This window comes from Phocoena sinus, chromosome 5 (genome assembly GCF_008692025.1).
Source record: "Phocoena sinus isolate mPhoSin1 chromosome 5, mPhoSin1.pri, whole genome shotgun sequence".
Taxonomy (NCBI): Eukaryota; Metazoa; Chordata; class Mammalia; order Artiodactyla; family Phocoenidae; genus Phocoena; species Phocoena sinus.
In genome coordinates, this window is record NC_045767.1 from 27324679 (window position 1) to 27348135 (window position 23457).

At 39.1% G+C, this 23457-nt stretch overlaps 1 protein-coding gene across 5 annotated transcripts in view; it reads right to left on the reverse strand.

Annotated features, from left to right (window-relative positions):
- The window catches only part of ANK2 (ankyrin 2), a 574287-nt gene that overhangs the window by 89137 nt on the left and 461693 nt on the right, over positions 1–23457 (reverse strand). For all 5 annotated transcript variants that reach the window (XM_032631821.1, XM_032631822.1, XM_032631820.1 and 2 more), the window contains 4 exons: positions 22267–22464; positions 18078–18176; positions 17608–17706; positions 473–571 (listed from right to left, as the gene is read on the reverse strand). In XM_032631821.1, the coding sequence (XP_032487712.1) occupies positions 473–571; positions 17608–17706; positions 18078–18176; positions 22267–22464 (495 nt within the window). The remainder of the gene's footprint in view (positions 1–472; positions 572–17607; positions 17707–18077; positions 18177–22266; positions 22465–23457) is intronic.

Consider the following 23457-nt stretch of genomic DNA (forward strand, 5'->3'; position numbering starts at 1 on the left):
GCCGAGAGCCAGCTGGAAGCCAAGCTCTTTCCAGCAGCCCGAGCTCAGGGCCCCCTCCCGGAGGAAAGACTGGGTCAGGCCGCGGCGCGCTCCCTCCCGGGACGAGCGCTCCCTCCCGGGACGAGCGCTCCCTCCCGGGACGAGCGCTCCCTCCCGGGACGAGCGCTCCCTCCCGGGACGAGCGCTCCCTCCCGGGACGAGCGCTCCCTCCCGGGACGAGCGCTCCCTCCCGGGACGAGCGCTCCCTCCCGGGACGAGCGCTCCCTCCCGGGACGAGCGCTCCCTCCCGGGACGAGCGCTCTCAGGGAAATCCCAGGCTGATTTCTGGAAATCCCAGGCTTTTCCGAGTGCGGAGGCTCATTTAAGGAGGCTGTATGGGGACTCAGCTCAGCCAAGCGGCCCCCCCTGGAGGGGGATGGGGGCGGGGGCAAGGAAGGAGCTGCGCGGAAAGGGGCAGCCGGCGCCGCCTTACCGCGGTGGTGGCGTTGGGCTTGGCCCCGTGCGGCAGCAGGACGTTGATGATGTGCGTGTGGCCCTGCTGGGCGGCCTGGTGCAAAGGCGTGTAGCCGTTCTGCAGACGATGGTAGCGGCAGATCGAGCAGAGATTTGCAAAAGGAGGAGGAAAACTAGGTTAGCCTTTATTTTGAATTTCTTAGTCTTATTTACAACCAAACCGTCACGGATGCCTGCGTCTTTGGCGCACAGTATCACCAGCAGCCCATTTTCTCAGCAGCAAAACTCCCCCCCACACACACACCTTATCGTCTGCTAAACAGAGAGGCTGGCTTATGAAGTAGCAAGATTAACAGACTCCAAATCATAACTAGAGTTATATTTTCACCAATTAGCATTTGAGTTAGCATTAAAAATGTGTATGCTGAGAGAAGATTTATGAGAAAGAGCACTGTCACAGTGATTTCTTCCCTAGGAAAAAGGAATGGTCAAGTGTTTAACTGACGCTTCGGAGGACCATACAAACAGCTGCTTGTTCATCGAGACTTCCTTCATCATTAACCTCTGGGCTAGCTTTAAGAATTCTAAGCCAATGAAAATAAATCTAAATCTTATATTCCTTTCAGAGAACACCTCAGTCAAAGACGTACGCACTTAAGAGAAGATTTCATTGGAAGCTGAGTGGCCCACTTTCAATTAAATAATGTTTTTTAAAAGTAGGTTCTTTTTAACATTCTAGTCTAAACTTTCACTCCAATGAAAGTTCTGTAATCCGTGATTTGTGAGGAATTGCTGTTGAGGTTAGTGGGACGCCAATCTTGCTCAAAACTCTAGTGGGTGGTGGGTATGGTACAGGTTGGTCGCATATACACATTAATTAAACTGCATTTGAATCTTTGGAGGCACAGCAAAACATTAATAGCTCTTGTGTATTAAGCATCCATTTTATGCCAGATACTGGACCTTATATTTATTGTCTCTTTTTTTTTTTGCGGTACGCGGGCTTCTCACTGTTGTGGCCTCTCCCGTTGCGGAGCACAGGCTCCGGACGCGCAGGCTCAGCGGCCATGGCTCACGGGCCCAGCCGCTCCACGGCATGTGGGATCCTCCCGGACCGGGGCACGAACCCGTGTCTCTTGCATTGGCAGGTGGACTCTCAACCACTGCGCCACCAGGGAAGCCCCATTGTCTCTTTTAATCTTTATTACCATTCTGAAAATGCGAGTGCTTGGTACACAGGTGTTTTATAAATAATAGATGCCTAAATGAGGGCATGAACAAATGACTGAATAAATGAATAATTTTCTCCCCATTTCAGAGATGATGAAACTGAAAATAACAAGGTTAAGTAATTTCTTCACAGTCATTCTAGGTTCAGATCCTATGTAGAAGAGCATGATAGACAATGACTACTAGATTACTTTTTTATTGTCTACCTGCCTCACCCCCAATAAAATTTCATCTATGTATGTCAAACCCAAGTGTCCTGGGCACAAAGTCCTGAGTAGTAGTCCTGGGTTATATGTTCCCTATATGAGTATATGTTCCCTATATCTAGTGTCACTGCCTCCTCATGACCAACAGGCACATTTGCTTCTCCTGTCTAGATGAAGTGTCTGACTCTGTGCTGTTAAAAAGAAAACCACAGGCCCAAGATGGAGTCACTTATGCTAAGCCACACCACCATATTGGGGCTTAATACCTAACCTAATTGAAATTTAGTCTTAACCAGGCAGTCAAGAATTTTCTAGTCAATACCAATCAGGTAATACGTTCATTCCCCAAAGGAAGATGAAGTAATCTGCCACATAGACCTTTTCTGTCCCCCATAGGTAGGTTACCTAAGCCTGAAATAATCATTTTTCTTTATGATTTGCTTGTCCTGCCTTTAATAATCTTTCCCTTTTGGTAGCCCTTTGGAGCTCCCCTCTACTCACAGAAGGATGCTGCCTAATTCATGAATCATTCAATAAAGCTAATTAGAGCTTTAAAATTTAGTCAGATGAATTTTGGTTTTTTAACAGATTTGGTGGCAGCAGTGTGAACCAAAGTGAAGTTCTGATGGCATTTTGGGACAACAAGAAACACAGTCGTGATACCTGCAAACTCCTATCTGAGTCCACTGTCTTTCTCTCCATTTCTGGGGGCTGTTGGTAAGTTCCTCTCAGTTTGAGCTCTGCTCTTTTTGTGTTGAACTCCAGATCTAACTGGCTTTCCAGTTGGTTCCCAATTTGTTTGGAATCACTAGTTCCATGCTGGGTACTTCTGGTAGTCCTGACCACAATTTCCTATTTGATTGGAAACCCCAGCTTATGGTTCTGTCCCTAGATTCCATGTTGGGAACTGCTAGCTACAGTTCCCCATTTGTTTGGAATCAGTCCACAGACCCTATTTGTTGAGGTCTGCTGGTTCAGTTCTTCACCTCAGTCTCAGGTTCCAAGTTGGGAATTGTTGGTAGTGTACCAGGGCCTTTTTCTTGGCCAGGCTGCAGTATTTGGTATTTACTGTACTTAATTCTGCAGTGTTAAGGTACCCATACTTGTCTGTCCTGTTTTGTGTAGATAAAGCCTAGCTAAAAGAGATGGGATCTTTAATTTCTAAGAGTCAAGTGCACCACCTTCTGGCACAACTGCCTGTTTTATGTCTAAGAACTATAATCGCAGAAGCTATAGATGTCTACAAAAATGTCAAAATCTTACTGTGTCCTGAGAGTTTTACCTGGTAACTATCATGTTGGGGACCCCCAAATATGACCAGACAGAAATGTGGGTGGCACTCCGTTTGTGGCAAAATATGGCTGGACAGAAATGTGAGTTGAACCCCATATGAAGCTAGGGTCCTACCGAACTGCTGCCAGCCCTCAGGGAAATTACAGTGGCCATTATGAGGAACATTCCAATTAGATAAAATCTTTTAAGAAGTGAACTTAAGGGCTTCCCTGGTGGTGCAGTGGTTGGGGGTCCACCTGCCGATGCAGGGGACACGGGTTCACGCCCCGGTCCGGGAAGATCCCACACGCCGTGGAGCGGCTGGGCCCGTGAGCCATGGCCACTGAGCCTGCGCGTCCGGAGCCTGTGCTCTGCAACGGGAGAGGCCACAGCAGGGAGAGGCCCACGTACCGCAAAAAAAAAAAAAAGAAGTGAACTTAAAAGCAAGGGATACATATTTTAATTGGTATGCAAAAGCCTCCAAAAGGGTTCAAAATTTCAAAATAGCTCCACTGAAAGTTCTGTTGCAAAGAGCTAAGAAAAAATTAAAGATATAAGAGGTTCCTAAAACAAAAGACTGTAAGACTGACATCACTCCAGTGGTCTCCTCTTTCCTCCTTTACTTAAGTATTCATTCTAGTAATCCTGTCTGAATTGTCTTTTCCACTCTAAAGAGAACAGGAGACTGTAAACAAAAGCCCACCATGTTAATGGCCTTACAGACACCCCCATGCCTATCTTTGAAGGAGGGCCCCCATATGGACACCTCTCAGAGTTGATGAGACTTTGAGGGATCTTCTGGTAAACTGCTACACTATGCCCTTAGCCAAGAAAAGCTAAAATTGAAGTGAATAAAAAACAGGAGCCTGCAGAGGGGATCCAGGGAAAAATGGCAGAAGCCAGAGAAAGGTAAGAATTCTTACCAAACCCAGTTCTACTGAACCTGTCCATAGTGCCCAGGTGAAAGAGGAAAATAAAATTTCAACTTGTCCCTTCCTTTCCAAATACAGATCCATTAGTTATTGATCCTTTCTCTCCCAGGGATAGCCATTGCCTTCTTGCTTGTTTTGCTTGATGCCCTAAGTACCTGGCTTGGCTTTCTGCCTGCCTGGGACATGCAAGTTGTCAGTTCTTTCTTTTGCTTGCCTTTGGGTGACTCTAGATCTTGTGAATATAATATCTTTTGCACCCTTTTGGGGGACACCTCGAGTCCAAGAGTTTGTTCAATATTACCAGAAATATCCATTGTTTGCCCTGGCTGAAAACTGACAAGATATTTGAAAGGATTTAATAACTTTATAACCAGAGGTTTGGCCAAATTGGAAGCTGATATTCAGAGCCTGACAGATTAAAAAAAAATTTTTTTGGCCATCTTCTCTAAGCTAAATGTAACCAGAGAGAAACACTCCAACATAGGTAGAGGGGTATGTCAGTCCATTAGCATCCAGGCTCCAACCCAGTTCTTTAAGGAATTGAGAACAACTGTCCTTATCTTAAAAGTCTTTGCAAAGCTATAAGTATAGCTCTAGAGAACTGCAGGAAAAGAAAAAGGAGGTGGGGAAGGGGACTTTAAAAAAAATACAAATTGCTAAAGCAGCACTCTTGCCCAAAAATCTAGTTCAAGGAAAATTTTTAAATGAAAACTGTAAGATCTCTGTTTATGTCTGTCTGTATGCTCATGTGTGTCTATATATGTGTTGTAGGTGTGTGGCATGTTTCTACCTTTGAATGGTATTGCTAAAGTTAATTTGTAAAAGAGCTCCATTTAACTGGCTTAAACAAGCAAGCCTTTTACAAATTTAGGATTCAAACTAACCCAAATGCTTTTCAAGTTCACATGATCTGCGATAATGTTTGGTAAATAAAGGCTAGTTTAAGTTTGATGGTTTAATGAAAATAGATATGCCTTTAGAGTTAATAACATTGAATATAATGCAGACAAAACTTTTTATTCTACCTGGGCTTATTAGTCAAATAAATTCATGTTATCTCTTGCAAAATTTGTCAGCCAGAAAAATAACCTAGAACATTAACAGACTTTGTCTAATGTCTCATGAGGTTTTTGTGGGTGGTCTAAACATAATTATTGAAAACAAGTAAATTAAAAGGGTGTAAGTGAGAGAAAAGTTTCTAGATGAACTTTTTCGTACTTACCCCAAATCTTTCTAGTATCCTGAAACCTTAAAGTTTTGCTAAGTTGAATTAAATGATGGATAGTCATTGAATATCCAGACCATTTCCAAATAGGATAAAATATTGAAACATTTATTACTGGGCATAGGTTTATCCACTTTTTGCTTCCTTTCACAAAGGAATTAAAGATATTTGGGTCTATTAGCAAACATCTTTTGTGCCATTGTGAGAAGCATTTTTCCAGAAATTATAAAAAGTATTTATAAGTCTGCCAGTAAACAGAATGCTGATATAAATGACAGTTTATAATGCTTACTTCTTAGTTTTCACTAGAAATTAAAGGCTACTAAGAGTTAAATATTCTTATATGTGCAGTTAGTTAAGCCTACTAGAAATAATAAGGAAAAGGAATTTTACATGTGGTCAGGACTAGATTAGTAGAATGAATTTAGTTAAGTAAATAAGTTTGAATATCAAAAGTTGGCTGGTGCAAAATTGGAATTTGGTTTTTTCTCTGTGAGAAGGTCAACATTTTTTGTTTTCTATAAGTCTGTTCTTGAAAATAAGAGATTACGAAAGGTTTTTCTTTAAGTAATCTGCCTAGAAAAAACAAAGATATTATATCTTGTCAAAATAATCACCTATGTTCTCATTATCAGGTCATTGATTACTTAAATAAACCTAGTCCTCTAGATATTAAAAGAGCTAAGTTTTGCTCAGAACTATGTAACCTTCAATGTCTACCTAGGAACTCTTTGTTATTTTGATTAAATAGGTAACTAAGTATTGTTTCACAATGACCTATGACCCTATTTGATCAAGTTATAAAATCTTCTGATATTTTTGACAAACTTCCCCAAAATCAAATTCTAAATGAAGTCTTTTTGACCTTAAACTAACATGGAAATTTTCCAGAGGGCCCCTGGAATGTTTCAAAAGATTTGTTCTCTCTCCTTATAAAAAGGGAGATGCTTATTTGGTATTAATTATGCTTATTTGGTATGTTAAATTACATGGGAAGCATGTAAGAAGTAATACAAACCTTCTTTATGTTGTGTTTATTACAGGTATATAAGTATTTCATAAATTGTGTGAAATTCCTGGAAATCTGATATGTCCTAATTCCAGTTATTATCTAAATATGTTGTATGTCACAGAAATAACTAAATATGCTTGTTAATTCCATCAGGTCTTTAATAATGGACATTTTTTAAGTCTTCTGTCATTTGCAGAGAGCTACTGTTTTACTCTGACACTTTGCAAAAGTCTTCTGGCAAAAGTATTTCATCTTCAGAAAAATTCAAGAAAATAACTTTTTGACAAGTGCAGGCTTCTGATAACTTGAAGATCATAAAACTGAATTGGTAAGCATAAAGCCTGCCTTTGGATATTCTTGGAAGGGATTATACCAAGTCCCCTTTACTATTCAGATGACAGCGAAACTTCAACAATTCAAGCCTTGGGTACATATTTCACTGTTAACAAAGACTCCAGCTGACATCTGGTCCCATCCAAATGCTGGAGACCTCCAAATTAAACTGACTAGGAAGAGAAGTAGCTGACATCAAGGTAGACTGCTTCTTCCCAAGACACCAGATCACGACTTCATGCTTTAACTAAACGTGAAACCCTCTCTTCTCCTTTCCTTTACTCCAGCATTGGCCTGGAAAGATAACACCACCATTCATATCTCCCAGGCCATTGCTAAGAGAAGTAACCTTTCAGACTGCTGGATTTGTCATCAAAAACTTGGATCTGTCCATGAGGCTAGAGACCCCTGGTATGTTTCCCTGTCTCTTATTAATACCCCAAATTTGGGAAACTTTGTGTCCATGTTCTATGCAAAGAAAGGGATACAAGGCAAGAATAACCAGAGTGCAACTGCCTACACGGTCCACAGACCCTTAATACCAGGAGGCATGCATGATTCCAAATTAACTCTCTTTGACAGATCCCTACATCCCTGATTAGGAGTAAATGTTAATGAGGAACCTCTCTTCGCTTAACTTTTGAAGATGTTCCAGATTCTGTTGCGAAGATAAGAGCTGCCCAAGAAAGGTCCTTAGACTCTGTGGCTAAAGTTATTCTTGATAATAGGATAGCCCTTGATTCTGTTTGAGCTGAGCAAGAGTGTGTGTTGCAGCCAACACCCCCCGCTGCACTTGGATTAACACTTCTGGGGAAGTTGAAACAATTACATAAAATCACTGAGCAAGCCACTTGGCTTTAAAAAGGTGACTCCTTCAATGAGGTCTTGATTTCAATTGATTTCGGTCTTGGGCACCGTGGCTCAGAAGTGCACTCCAAACATTGGGAATTATCCTGCTTATAATAATTATAATAATCTCCCTCGTGCATCGTGTTCTGGCAAAAGCTTTAAATACCTGTTCACAGCCACTAACCACAAAGCAAATGATCTCCCTAAGACTGGAACATCAGGAAAGGAACGAAGAGAATAACCAATTTAAAGATTGTGAACCTGAAGCTATAATCTTTGAATATCACAGGGGTAGAAGAAACATCATAACCTATGGATACCACCAAAGGGATGATAAAAACCATGAGAACTTCAGAGAGGTAGCTGAGCGTGAGGCTAATGCCTTAAAGTTTGATCACTTCTTTCAGTTAAGTTGAAAGTCTGATCAAAAGGGGGGAACTGTTAAAAAGAAAAGCCATAGGCCAAAAAATGGAGTCACTTGTGCTAGGCCACACCATGAAACCGGGGCATAATACCTAACCTAACAGAAGCTTCAACCTCGCCAGAAATGTAGTCTTAATTGGTCAGTCAGGAATTTTCTGGTCAGCACCAAGAACGTAATCTGTCACGTGGGCCCTCACCATCCCCAAAACGAAGAGGTAACCTGCCACTTAGACCCCTTCTGTCCCCCATACGTAGGATACCTAGGTCCGAAATAATCTTTTTTCTTTATGACTTCCTTGTTCTGCCTTTTAAAACCTTTCCCGTTTTGCAGTCCTTTGGAACTCCTCTCTACTTGCTAGATAGATGCTGCTGATTCATGAATCATTCAATAAAGCCAATTAGATCTTTAAAATTTACTTAATTGATTTTTTTAAAACAATGCATAGGGTGCCACAGGATTCCTTCTATGCTTTCACTCTGGCCTTTCCATCCATGGGGATGTACCATATGTGTGACAGTCTATTTGTCTGACTACCCCCAGTCTGGAATGTCATCAGCTTTGCCTTGTCTGTTATGTATCCCTACAATGGAATGACCCCAGGAAACCTGGAAATATAAATCAATTACAAGGACTCTGGGAAACTTATAGCTACTGCAAGGACTTTGCTCTCAAGTCAAGTAATCCATGGATATTTCAGGAGCATAAAGTAAGTAATATTTCTTTTCCTAAAAAAATTACTCCTTTCCACTGTGTTTATAAAGATTATACCAAAGTTTTATAAAATTTCCCAAATTTTTATACCAAGTGATGAATGTTTGAAGAGTAAACGAAATACGTATGTTTTTATTTTCATAGCAACAAAACAATTTTTTAGTAACTATGGTTACATATGGGATGTGAGGAAGAAAACATGATTCCTCCTCCAAAAATGTCATTTTCTGTGAAAAAATTCTGAAGTATTTATTAAAAGAATGTCCTTTGAGGTATGCATCTGTCCACTCCCCTGAAGATATATGAAAAGATATATTACTTCCAAAAGCAGGTAAAATCTACATAGTTCACTTTTTTAAAATCTGAAAAGTTAAAATGAGATTTTTCTCTCAACCAAATGTCCATTTGAATGCAGATGAAACCCAGGGGAGGTAAACGATGTTATATAGACAACATGTCTGGCTTTTAAATATCCTAACAATTTCAACAAATACTTAACAAAAAAATATGGTAAACGTTTTCAAGTTCTGACAAAATCTCATTGCATTGCTGCATTTATGCCTTTCCAGAGAATACCTGGATTCCAACAAGAAAGTCTTTCCAGCAATACTTATATGTGAACTTACTCAGCAAAAAGGTATCACACGCTAAAGCCTGAGAATTCATATGGAAGCTTTTAAATAAGTCTCAAGTGCAATTTCATGAAAACTCAAGAACTGCTCAGAAACTAGGCAATAGCTATTCTTGTTAGAGTCAGATTAGAAGTTTTGAATCTCAAACGTTATTAATATTATCAATAATTTAAAAAATAACTTTATTTTTAATTCAGTTACAAATACGCTTATGTATAGGCATGCTTTTGTTTCTACTTCAAAGAGGATATAAAAAACTGAGTTCCAAAACTTATGTTTCTAATTAGTAGCATCTTTTTTTTTTTAACATCTTTATGGAGTATAATTGCTTTACAGTACTGTGTTAGTTTCTGCTGTACAGCACAGTGAACCAGCTATACATATACATATATCCCGATATCCCCTCCCTCTTGCGTCTCCCTCCCTATCCCACCCCTCTAGGTGGTCACACAGCACTGAGCTGATCTCCCTGTGCTATGCAGCTGCTTCCCACTAGCTATCTGTTTTACGTTTGGTAGTGTATATATATGTCCATGCCACTCTCTCACTTTATCACAGCTTACCCTTCCCCCTCCCCATATTCTCAAGTCCATTCTCTAGTAGGTCTGTGTCTTTATTCCTGTCCCACCCCTAGGTTCTTCATGACCTTTTTTTTTTTTCCTTAGATTCCATATATATGTGTTAGCATACGGTATTTGTTTTTCTCTTTCTGACTTACTTCACTCTGTATAACAGACTCTAGGTCCATCCACCTCACTACAAATAACTCAATTTTGTTTCTTTTTATGGCTGAGTAATATTCCATTGTGTATATGTGCCACATCTTCTTTATCCATTCATCTGTTGATGGACACTTAGGTTGCTTCCATGTCCTGGTTATTGTAAATAGAGCTGCAATGAACATTTTGGTACATGACTCTCTTTCAATTATGGTTTTCTCAGGGTATATGCCCAGTAGTGGGATTGCTGGGTCATATGGTAGTTCTATTTGTAGTTTTTTAAGGAACCTCCATACTGTTCTCCATAGTGGCTGTACCTATTCACATTCCCACCAGCAGTGCAAGAGTGTTCCCTTTTCTCCACACCCTCTCCAGCATTTATTGTTTCTAGATTTTTTGATGATGGCTATTCTGACCCGTGTGAGATGATATCTCATTGTAGTTTTGATTTGCATTTCTCTAATGATTAATGATGTTGAGCATTCTTTCATGTGTTTGTTGGCAATCTGCATATCTTCTTTGGAGAAATGTCTATTTAGGTCTCCTGTCCATTTTTGGATTGGGTTGTTTGTTTTTTTGTTATTGAACTGCATGAGCTGCTTGTAAATTTTGGAGATTAATCCTTTGTCAGTTGCTTCATTTGCAAATATTTTCTCCCATTCTGAGGGGTGTCTTTTGGTCTTGTTTATGGTTTCCTTTGCTGTGCGAAAGCTTTTAAGTTTCATTAGGTCCCACTTGTTTATTCTTGTTTTTATATCCATTTCTCTAGGAGGTGGGTCAAAACGGATCTTGCTGTGATTTATGTCATAGAGTGTTCTGCCTATGTTTTCCTCTACGTTGATAGTGTCCAGCCTTACATTTAGGTCTTTAATCCATTTTGAGTTTATTTTTGTGTATGGAGTATGGGAGTGTTCTAATTTCATACTTTTACATGTACCTGTCCAGTTTTCCCAGCACCACTTATTGAAGAGACTGTCTTTTCTCCACTGTATATTCTTGCCTCCTTTATCAAAGATAAGGTGACCATATGTGCATGGGTTTATCTCTGGGCTTTCTATCCTGTTCCATTGATCTATGTTTCTGTTTTTGTGCCAGTACCATACTGTCTTGATTAGTGTAGCTTTGTAGTATAGTCTGAAGTCAGGGAGCCTGATTCCTCCAGCTCCATTTTTCGTTCTCAAGATTGCTTTGGCCATTTGGGGTCTTTTGTGTTTCCATACAAATTGTGAAATTTTTTGTTCTAGTTCTGTGAAAAATACCAGTGGTAGTTTGATAGGGATTGCATTGAATCTGTAGATTGCTGTGGGTAGTAGAGTCATTTTCACAATGTTGATTCTTCCAGTCCAAGAACATGGTATATCTCTCCATCTATTTGTATCATCTTTAATTTCTTTTATCAGTGTCTTATAATTTTCTGCATACAGGTCTTTTGTCTGCTTAGGTAGGTTTATTCCTAGATATTTTATTCTTTTTGTTGCAATCGTAAATGAGAGTGTTTTCTTAATTTCACTTTCAGATTTATCATCATTTGTGTATAGTAATACCAGAGATTTCTGTGCATTAACTTTGTATCCTTCTACTTTACCAAATTCATTGATTAGCTCTAGTAGTTTTCTGGTGGCATCTTTAGGATTCTCTATGTATAGTATCATGTCACCTGCAAACAGTGACAGCTTTACTTCTTCTTTTCCGATTTGGATTCCTTTTATTTCTTTTTCTTCTCTGATCACTGTGGCTAAAACGTCCAAAACTATATTGAATAATAGTGGTGCGAGTGGGCAACCTGGTCTTGTTCCTGACCTTAGTGGAAATGGTTTCAGTTTTTCACCATTGAGGATGATGTTGGCTGTGGGTTTGTCATATATGCCCTTTATTATGTTGAGGAAAGTTCCCTCTATGCCTACTTTCTGCAGGTTTTTTTTTTTATCATAAATGGGTGTTGAATTTTGTTGAAAGCTTTCTCTGCATCTATTGAGATGATCATATGGTTTTTCTCCTGCAATTTTTTAATATGGTGTATCACATTGATTGATTTGCACATATTGAAGAATCCTTGCAATCCTGTTTTGTGATTGCTTGTGATTGCTCTGTTCATATCTTCTATTTCTTCCTGGTTCAGTCTCAGCAGGTTGTGCATTTCTGTGAATTTGTCCATTTCTTCCAGGTTGTCCATTTTATTGGCATAGAGTTGCTTGTAGTAATCTCTCGTGATCCTTTGTATTTCTGCAGTGTCAGTTGTTACTTCTCCTTTTTCATTTCTAATTCTACTGATTTGAGTCTTCTCCCTTTTTTTTCTTGATGAGTCTGGCTAATGGTTTATAAATTTTGTTTATCTTCTCAAAGAACCAGCTTTTAGTTTTATTGATCTTTGCTATCGTTTCCTTCATTTCTTTTCCATTTATTTCTGATCTGATCTTTATGATTTCTTTCCTTCTGCTGACTTTGGGGTTTTTTTATTCTTCTTTCTCTAATTGCTTTAGGTGAAATGTTAGGTTGTTTATTTGAGATGTTTCCTGTTTCTTAAGGTAGGATTGTATTGCTATAAACTTCCCTCTTAGAACTGCTTTTGCTGCGTCCCATAGGTTTTGGGTCGTCGTGTTTTCATTGTCATTTGTTTCTAGATATTTTTTGATTTCCTCTTTGATTTCTTCAGTGATCTCTTGGTTATTAAGTAGTGTATTGTTTAGCCTCCATGTGTTTGTATTTTTTACAGATCTTTTCCTATAATTGATATCTAGTCTAATAGCGTTGTGGTCGGAAAAGATATTTGATACGATTTCAATTTTCTTAAATTTACCAAGGCTTGATTTGTGACCCAAGATATGATCTATCCTGGAAATGTTCCATGAGCACTTGAGAAAAATGTGTATTTTGTTGTTTTTTGACGGATTGTCCTATAAATATCAATTAAGTCCACCTTGTTTAATGTATCATTTAAAGTTTGTGTTTCCTTATTTATTTTCACGTTGGATGATCTGTCCATTGGTGAAAGTGGGGTGTTAAAGTCCCCTACTATGGTTGTGTTACTGTCGATTTCCCCTTTTACGGCTGTTAGTATTTGCCTTATGTATTGAGGTGCTCCTATGTTGGGTGCATAAATATTTACAATTGTTATATCTTCTTCTTGGATCGATCCCTTGATCATTATGTAGTGTCCTTCTTTGTCTCTTGTAATAGTCTTTATTTTAAAGTCTATTTTGTTTGATATGAGACTTGCTACTCCAGCTTTCTTCTGATTTCCATTTGCATGGAATATCTTTTTCCATCCCCTCACTTTCAGTCTGTATGTGTCCCTAGGTCTGGAGTGGGTCTCTTGTAGACAGCATATATATGGGTCTTGTTTTTGTATCCATTCAGCCAGTCTGTGTCTTTTGGTGGGAGCATTTCATTCATTTACATTTAAGGTAATTATCGATATGTATGTTCCTATTCCCATTTTCGTAATTGTTTTGGGTTTGTTATTGTAGGTCTTTTCCTTCTCTTGTGTTTCTTGCCTAGAGAAGTTCCTTTAGCCTTTGTTGTAAAGCTGGTTTGGTGGTGCTGAACTCTCTCAGCTTTTGCTTGTCTGTAAATATTTTAATTTCTCCATCAAATCTGAATGAGATCCTTGCTGGGTAGAGTAACCTTGGTTGTAGGTTTTTCTCCTTTATCACTTTAAATATGTCCTGCCACTCCCTTCTGGCTTGCAGAGTTTCTGCTGAAAGATCAGCTGTTAACCTTATGGGGATTCCCTTGTGTGTTATTTGTTGTTTTTCCCTTGGTGCTTTTAATATATTTTCTTTGTATTTAATTTTTGACAGTTTGATTAATATGTGTCTTGGCGTGTTTCTCCTTGGATTTATCCTGTATGGGACCCTCTGTGCTCCCTGGACTTCATTAACTATTTCCTTTCCCATATTAGGGAAGTTTTCAACTATAATCTCTTCAAATATTTTCTCAGTCCCTTTCTTTTTCTCTTCTTCTTCTGAGACCCCTATAATTCGAATGTTGGTGCGTTTAATGTTGTCCCAGACGTCTCTAAGACTGTCCTCAGTTCTTTCCATTCTTTTTTCTTTATCCTGCTCTGCAGTAGTTATTTCCACTATTTTATCTTCCAGGTCACTTATCCGTTCTTCTGCCTCAGTTATTCTGCTATTAATCCCTTCTAGAGTATTTTTAATTTCGTTTATTGTGTTGTTCACCATTGTTTGTTTGCTCTTTAGTTATTCTAGGTCTTTGTTAAATGTTTCTTGCATTTTCGCTATTCTATTTCCAAGATTTTGGATCATCTTTTACTATCATTATTCTGAACTCTTTTTCAGGTAGACTGCCTATTTCCTCTTCATTTGTTAAGTCTGGTGGGCTTTTACCTTGCTCCTTCATCTGCTGTATGTTTTTCTGTCTTCTCCTTTTGCTTATCTTACTGTGTTTGGGGTCTCCTTTTCGCAGGACGCAGGTTCGTATTTCCCATTGTTCTTGGTGTCTGTCCACAGCGGCTAAGGTTGGTTCTGTGGGTTGTGTAGGCTTCCTGGTGCAAGGGACTAGTGCCTGTGTTCTGGTGGATGAGGCTGGATCTTGTCTTTCTGGTGGGCACGTCCACGTCTGGTGGTGTGTTTTGGGGTGTCTGTTGCCTTATGATTTTAGGCAGCCTCTCTGCTAATGGATGGGGCTGTGTTCCTGTCTTGCTATTTGTTTGGCATAGGGTGTCCAGCACTGTAGCTTGCTGGTCGTTGAGTGAAGCTGGGTCTTGATGTTGAAATGGATATCTCTGGGAGATTCTTGTCATTTGATATTACGTGGAGCTGGGAGGTATCTTGTGGACCAGTGTCCTGAAGTTGGCTCTCCCACCTCAGAGGCACAGCGCTGACTCCTGGCTGCAGCACCAAGAGCCTTTCATCCACACGGCTCAGAATAAAAGGGAGAAGAAATAGAAAGAAAGAAAGAAAGAAAGAGGATAAAATAAAATAAAGTAAGATTAAAAAAATAAAGTTATTAAAATAAAAAATAATCATTATGGAAAGTATTTTAAAAAGTAAAGAAAAAGAAGAAAAAATGAACAGACGGACAGAATCCAAGGACAAATGGTGAAAGCAAAGCTATACAGACAAAATCTCACACAGAAACATCTCAAAATCTCAAACAAAAAGAGAAAAGGGGAAACAATAATATATCTTGCTGCCAAAGTCCACCTCCTCAGTTTGGGATGATTCGTTGTCTATTCAGGTATTCCACAGATGCAGGGTACCTCAAGTTGATTGTGGAGATTTAATCCACAAGCAATCTGGGTTGTAGGTTTTTCCCTTTCATCACTTTAAATATGGTCCTGCCAGGAGTTTCTGCTGAAAGATCAGCTGTTAACCTTATGGAGATTCCCTTGTATGTTATTTATTGCTTTTCCCTTGCTGCTTTTAATATTTTTTCTTTGTATTTAATTTTTTTTTTTTGCGGTACGCAGGCCTCTCACTGTGTGGCCTCTCCCATGTGGAGCACAGGCTCTGGACGCGCAGGCTCAGTGGCCATGGCTCACGGGCCCAGCCGCTCCGCAGCATGTGGGATCTTCCCGGACCGGGGCACGAACCCATGTCCCCTGCATTGGCAGGCAGATTCTCAACCACTGCGCCACCAGGGAAGCCCTGTATTTAATTTTTGATAGTTTGATTAATATGTGTCTTGGTGTGTTTGTGCTTGGATTTATCCTTTATGGGACTCTGCACTTCCTGGACTTGATTGACCATTTCCTCTCCCATGTTAGGGAAGTTTTCAACTATAATGTCTTCAAATATATTCTCAGTCCCCTTCTTTTTGTCTTCTTCTTCTGGGACCCCTATAATTGGAATGTTGGTGCATTTAATGTTGTCCCAGAGGTCTCTGAGACTGTCCTCAGTTCTTTTCATTCTTTTTTCTTTATTCTGCTCTGCAGTAGTTATTTCCACTATTTTATCTTCCAGGTCACTTATCCGTTCTTCTGCCTCAGTTATTCTGCTATTGATCCCTTCTAGAGTATTTTTAGTTTCATTTATTGTGTTGTTCATCATTACTTGTTTGCTCCTTAGTTCTTCTAGGTCCTTGTTAAACGTTTCTTGTATTTTCTCCATTCTATTTCCAAGATGTTGGAACATCTTTACTATCATTATTCTGAACTCTTTTTTAGGTAGATTGCCTATTTCCTCTTCATATGTTTGGCCTGGTGGGTTTTTACCTTGCTCCTTCATCTGCTGCATTTTTCTCTGTCTTCTCATTTTGTTTAACTTACTGTGTTTGTGGTCTCCTTTTCGCAGGCTGCCAGTTCGTAGTTCCCGTTATTTTTGGTGTCTGCCCCCCAGTGGGTGAGGTTGGTTCAGTGGCTTGTGTAGGCTTCCTGGTGGAGGGGACTGGTGCCTGTGGTCTGGTGGTGGGGCTGGATCTTGTCCTTCTAGTGGGTAGGGCTGTGTCTGGTGGAATACCTGTATATCTTTTTTTCTTTTCCTTTGTGCTTGTCTAGTTTCACTTGAAGTGCACCCCACTCTTCAGACCAGAGTTCCTAGTGTGAAATGGCTGCGCCCAACACCTCAGCTTGGCAGGCCGTGTGCCTGAGCGCTATGCTCCACATGGGCAGCTCTCTCTTTCTCTCTCTCTCTGTCTCTCTCTCTCTCTGTCTCTCTCTTACTCTCACTCTCTTTTTCTGTGTCAATTGTGTAGTCTGTCAGAGTCTTATCCCCCTGGGAAGCCTCACCAGCAGCTCTGCCCAGCCCTGGAGCCTTTTTATTCCCTTTGTGCTTATTCTGTTTTTACTTGCTCATAGGGTACTGCATGCAGAGGCCTCGAACCCAGCACTTCAGACCAGAGTTCCTCGTGGAAATCGGGACACCACGACAGCTCAACTCAAGATGGTGGCGGCGAATTATTAGCATCTTGAATGATGACTTTGAAAACTCCCGAATGTGCTCACACTAATTTACTTGAGCCTATTCACACAGCTGCAGTTAGTGATTTCTGATACATAAACTTAAACAAATGCAATTACATACTTCTTTGGACCAAGAAAATTGGAGCTGCAGGTTATATTATGCATAGTAGCAGTAGTCATTTTATGCATTTCTCTTCCTTGAAATAATGTGAATATACTGAAGTGTGGTTTTATGTTCCCATCATGCTTTGCAGGATAGGACCCTTCAGATGGCACTGAGAAAAACAGTCAGCTCTGCATTATCTTTGAAATCTTCCAGGCCAGGCCTTACACAGTATTGCCTCACTGAGCACAACCACATGGTAGTCCAAATGTGACAGAATTCATTAAAAATGAAAGGCATGCAGTCCAGGCTGCCTGTCTGTATTTCCTCACCAGAGACTGAGGGCTAGGGGAGGGCCAAGGCCGTGAAACAATGTAAAGGAAATCGGCCAGAACATCAAGATATTCTAGCCAGCATCTATTGTATCCTATAGTAAATTGTTAAATCGATGTCGCCTACATGGCTGTCAAAGGTTATTAGAATGAAAAGTCCCAACAACTGTACAAAACTACATCGCTTATTCAAAATCACTTAAGAAGAACTAAAAAGAAAATATGTTTGTAACTATGGCGAGCTACTGAAGTGTCCATATAGCCGAACCATTTGTTTATAGAAAATAAAAATGAGTACATGTATTTTACCTTGGTTTTTGCATTGACATTTGCTCCCTGCTTCAGAAGAAAGTTGACCATTTTCACGTTTCCATAGTGACAGGCCACAATTAAAGGAGTGTAACCAAGCTATAAATAATAATAAACAAATAAATTACTACTCTAGTAGTTAATACTCAAGGGGAGAGGGGGGCATGGAGGGAAGCAAGTACAGGAAGAAAAGTGCAAGTCATCCTGACTAGCTGAAGTAATGAGGGAGAGAGGGTAAACCTAAGTCTGCAAAGTTGGAATCTTTTTGTAAAGATTCCAAATATCTGCTATCCATTTGCACTTGCTTTCAGCAAAAATGGAGAACCATTATAGATTTGTGAGCAGGAGACTCATAACTAATTCAGAATGGGCTTTGAGGAGGGGGAACTTGGACTTGTGGTGACTTGAATGGGGGCTACTGGGAATAATCCAAGGCAGAACCTGTCAAATATTACAGTGACTCGCTTTACCTTTGTGTGAGCATCCTTGTCAGCCCCATGCTTGGTGAGAATATCAGCAACATTCACTTTATCTTCCTGGGCTGCAAGGTGTAAGGATGTGAGTCCACTCTATAGAGAGAAGGGAAGCAAAGGGGGTACAATTGAAGAAGAAAATACATTGTATCATCTATAATACTATGTCTTGAAAAATCCTGAAAAGTTCACAGCCTCTCTCTAGAAACTGCATTTTCTGATATCTAAGACAAACCCTCCAAGTTAATATGACTTTCCATCTAAGACATACTCTCTAAGTTACTCAACACTTCCTTCAAATTACATTTTCTATACTGTGTACTTATATTATGATGTGAGCCTTTAAAATAACTCAGCTAGTAAGCTTCCAAACAACATTTATTTCAAACCCATCTGTGCCTCCTGTTGAATCAATTTATTTCCTTAAATAATGGACCAACCGGTTACTACTTCTACATTATAACCACAGCAATAATTTATATTTTCATCAATAAAACATCACATCAATGAAAAAGATGTCCAGAGTTACAGGAAATGAGTTCAGAATAATTTTCTCCAGCATCCAAAGATAGTACATTATTTTGGGGGTTCCTCTAAGTGCTAAATAGTGACCCCATCATTTATATATTGCCCCATAAATTTGGCCAGTTTTATGTAAATGTCCTGGCACACATACATCAAATAATTATTTTAATTATTTGAATATGCAATTAAAGTACAGTTAAGAATTAATAAAAGATGAAAGAATAGAGAAAGGAGGAGGGAAAAGTGGTTTATTCAGTCAATGCCACAGTCTGGCAGCGTCACTACATATGCAAGTATCTCCCATCAAGCAAAATTGAAATTTAAAGAGTATCTTTAAAACCTAAGTCATTTGTATGTTTAACTAGTGTTTTTTGAGTACCTTTCACATATCAGGAAGTGTTCTAGGCACTCGAATATATCAGTGAATAAAAGCTTCTGCCCTTTTAGAGCTTATATTCCAGCTGACAGTATATTCATGCCGTATGTTTCTCTCCTGCTATATTGTTCAAATACCTAGTATATTTATCCTCTACCTGTACATCCTGCATCTGTATACTGAGGTATCTTACTTGTTCTGAATTGGCACCCCCTCTCCCCCAATTCACACCCAATTAAAGTTGACCATCCCATGGCTTTGCAGGCCTGCTTTACTTCTATAAACTGACAAGTTCTCTGACCTTTAAAAAATCGAAGTGATATTTACAGAGAAAGAAAAAGTTCTCCAACTAGAGAAAGGGCTTTATATTTAAGAGTCCAAGGCTTTTTGATTCTTAGAGTGCTGGCTGAGCTCAGCTTTTGTTTTTCCTTTTTTTTTTTTTGGCTGTGCCGTGCAGCTTGTGGGATCTTAGTTCTCCAATGAGGGATCGAACCCAGGCCCTTGGCAGTGAAAGCGCTGAGTCCTAACCACTGGACCACCAAGGAATTCTGGAGCTCAACTTTGAGTTTCATAAACCATGAGAATGAGGTGGAATATGCACTCTTTTGCATTAAAATGTTATCACTTCTAAACAAATAGTATACAGTCCTAAAGTATAAACAGTATGAATATTAGGATAAAACAGAAGATTATTCTTCATGTTGTTTTTCTCCATATTAAAATAGCAAACAAAAATATTTCTCCTTTGAGATCATTGGTCTTTTAAAAATGTTATTGAAGTGATCATCAAATATCTCCAAGGCATCTTTAATGGCCTTTCAAATATATGTGCTGTTTTCTACATGACTTTGCAGAATGGATTTTCTACAATATAAGATTGCAAACTAACAACCAGTATGAAAATCCTCTATAGTTTATTATGGTAAAATTGCATACCTAAATCAAATTATGTAAACCTTCCTAATAAATTAAGAAAATAGAAGATGCTGAAGGAGTTCTTTTCAAAAAAAGTAATTTATTTCCTAAGATGTACCGGTGGACTTTACAGTTGGTTTTATTATTACATGGTGATTGGATAAGGAATGTAATATCATTTCTATGTTACAGTTCTTACTGAGAAATAATCATTTAGAGAATATGAAATTACTGATTTTAGCCGGTCTTAAGTAGAAAAAGAATATATGTAATTTACAAAAACAGGAGAATTTATTATCAGCTTTGCTTATTACCTGAGATACTTTCACGGTTGCATTATCTTATAATTTATTTATTTCATATATAACTTATTAATTATTATAATGTATAATTATAAATAATACCAACCAAAAGCCAGGGTCATATTTTTATATATTATATTGTTATTCAGATATATCTTAACATATTTACTAACATTTTACTCTAGTAGCAAATATCAGTACATCATGCCTTTGTTTTTAAGACACCACCCAATGTTGAAATCATTGTTATAAAGATAACATAAATACTTTGTGATTCAAATTGAATATTTTTCTCCATTGCTGCGTGGAGAAAATATTCAAAAATACTCATTAAATATTTGCTGATTGACTGCTAAAATTCTCTCAAAGGAAGTAATATGTTTAGAAGAATACTATCAGGGAGAACATAGTGAACTGATTCCAGATATGTATCTATAATTTTTATGAATTAAAAATTACACCATCAGAAGCACTGTGTGATCAGTTTCATGAAATGTCTAGAATTTCCATTCTCAAAATTTTGCCTGATTTGTTTATGGATTTCTTGTGTTTATTTTTTAATGAAGATTTGTTTTTAATGGACAATAAACACTTACATGACTCATTTGTATACTGATGTTAAATGAAATATTCTACTATTGGTTTCATGGTGAGACTATCCCCAGTGGGGTAAAAGACCACCTGAGAGGCATGATTTTAACGACCACAAGGAAATCCATGCCCGGGACTTTAATGACTGTCTGACACACTGAATTTCACCATAAGGCTTCATCATGTTCATTCTTGTTAAAATGCAAATATCTTTTGGAGGGCTAACCATGTAATTAGTTTCACCATGCTTTAAAAAAGGGTCTCAGAGGCCTTTCGATAGAGAAGAGAAAAGTGCGTAAGGGCAAGGGATGTACTGGAACACTTCTGAGTGATAAAGACACAGAATAGGGCTCTAGAGGCATTCAAGACAGCCTGTCTTTTTCACAGCTCTTTCTAAAGGACATAAGCTACACGACCCATTTACAAATGTTATTAAGACCAACTTACAACTGAGTCTCCAAAAGTACTAATTAATTCAACAGTGAGATGTGGAAAACATCTTATTTGTATATTTGTGGAAAATCCTAAGAAACTTAATTTTCTCTAAACCCACACCACGTGTTACAAAAAATATTAGGAGATCTAACTGATGAGCTAACTTATAAATACAGGCTCCAATTTTTTGTTTCTCAGCAGCTGGCTCCAATAGAAGTATATATAGATATAAATATATAGATATAGATACAGATATAGATAGATATAGATAAGATAGATAGGGGTATAGCTATATATGGAGAGAGGCTGACATGTACTTGTAAAAATCTAAATATTTGAATAATCTCTTTTTCTGATATGTCCCTAACTATTACTCTATTAGAGCTAATATGCTGTTCACAAAGGCTATTCTCTGGACAGGTGCTTTATCTGACCACCTCCACAACAACCAGCCAAGCTAGGCTCAACTGAAGCTGGCTCAGAAATCTTTATTTTACTGAGTTCCCTGCTCCCAACCAACAGGTGCCTCAGAAGCTCAGCCCAGCTGAAAATGACTTAGGTCATGGGCACAGACCAGCAGCTTAGAAGCAATTGCTTGGGCCGGAACCCAGACGAAACTGCCACCTCTCTCCCTCTCTGGAATTTGGAATTAGGACCAGCAGGTACCATGGCAATCTGGACTGACTGCTTGAATTGCAGCGATGCTGACTATTGGCAGCTATAGGGTAGCCTCTTTGGTCACATACACAGAGACGCACAGGAAGCAGATCCACAGAGAGAGGCAAATGAAACTGACTTGTCGGGAAAAGTCAAGATACAAACATGCAGCCCTACAGGCAGAGTCTGTGAGCCTCACTCCTGCTTCCCTGTGATCTTCCGGTCCCTCATGAGGCTTGACTCCTTTGCTACACTTGAATTCTATGAGATATTTTTGTTTCTCTTTCAAACCTGCCCCCTTTTTGTTCCAAATTATCTTAGATTGGTTTCTATTTACATTCATTCAGAAGACTCTTCACTAAAGCAAGAGGCAAAACCGGAATACCTTGGTTGACATGTGGATATTTGCTCCCTTATCCAGAAGCAAGGTGACCATATCTGTGTGCCCCTCTTGCGAGGCCAGATGGAGTGGAGTGACTCCTTGCTTTGTCACAATGTTCGTCTCTGCTCCATAGTTCAGGAGTGTGGAAGCTATCTGCATTTGATTCTTCTTGGCAGCAATATGTAAAGGAGTATAGCCATTCTAAAAAAGTAAAGATAAAACACATGTAATTTGTAAGCTTATCAACTGCCGTGATATATGTCTGAAGGAAATAAGAATCTCTAATCAACAGAAAAGTTCAAAGTGCGTTTATACTAAATCCAAATTCTTGCCCATCATGTTTCCATCCAACAACACCCAAATCTTTGCAACCCATGTCACAAGGCACCCCATTCTACTTACACGTAAGACAGATATAGACACAAATGCCCCAAAGCTTAAAATCTCCCCCTCATAATGCTGCCCCTGAAGAGCAATAAGCCAGATTCCTCTTTTGTATGACCGTCCTTTAAATACCTGGTGATGGTTTTCATATCTCCCTTTAGTCTTCAGTTTTCCAGGCTAAATTTCCCATTCCTTCAACTATTCCTGACAGAAGCCCCATTTCTAGAGCTCTCTCCATTAAGGATGACCTGCTCTGGACTGATTCTAGTTTGTCGATATAGCTCTTGAATTGTGTTGCCTGGAACTGGATACTACATTTCACACATGGTTTTAATAGAAGAGAGTAAAATGGATGTCTATGGTCTTGTTATAACATTCCTACTAATGTGCTTCGGGTTGGGTTGTACTTTTTACTCATTCAACAGCTATTTAGTAGGTACCTAGCGTGTGCTGGTCAGTGTGCTAGGTGTGGGGATATAGAGGTGGACAAGACCTGATCCCTGTCCTAAAGGGACTGCATTCTGGCGAAAAAGATATTAATAAAATAGGCTTCTATTAATCCTATTAGGTTAATTAATTAATTAATCCTATTAGGCGGTCAGTTAAAATCCTGGATCCCCCCCTTCATCTCTACAAACTGCTCAAAAGTAGCAATAAGAGGCTACTAGTTTTATGTGGGAGTTTGTGGAGAGGACCAGAGGAACTCATACTTCGTTTACAACAGCCAAACTTTAAACCCCATACTTAGTTAAAAGAACAAACAAACAAAACCCTGGAACAAGTGTAAGTCTGGAACCTGTATTGTTTCCT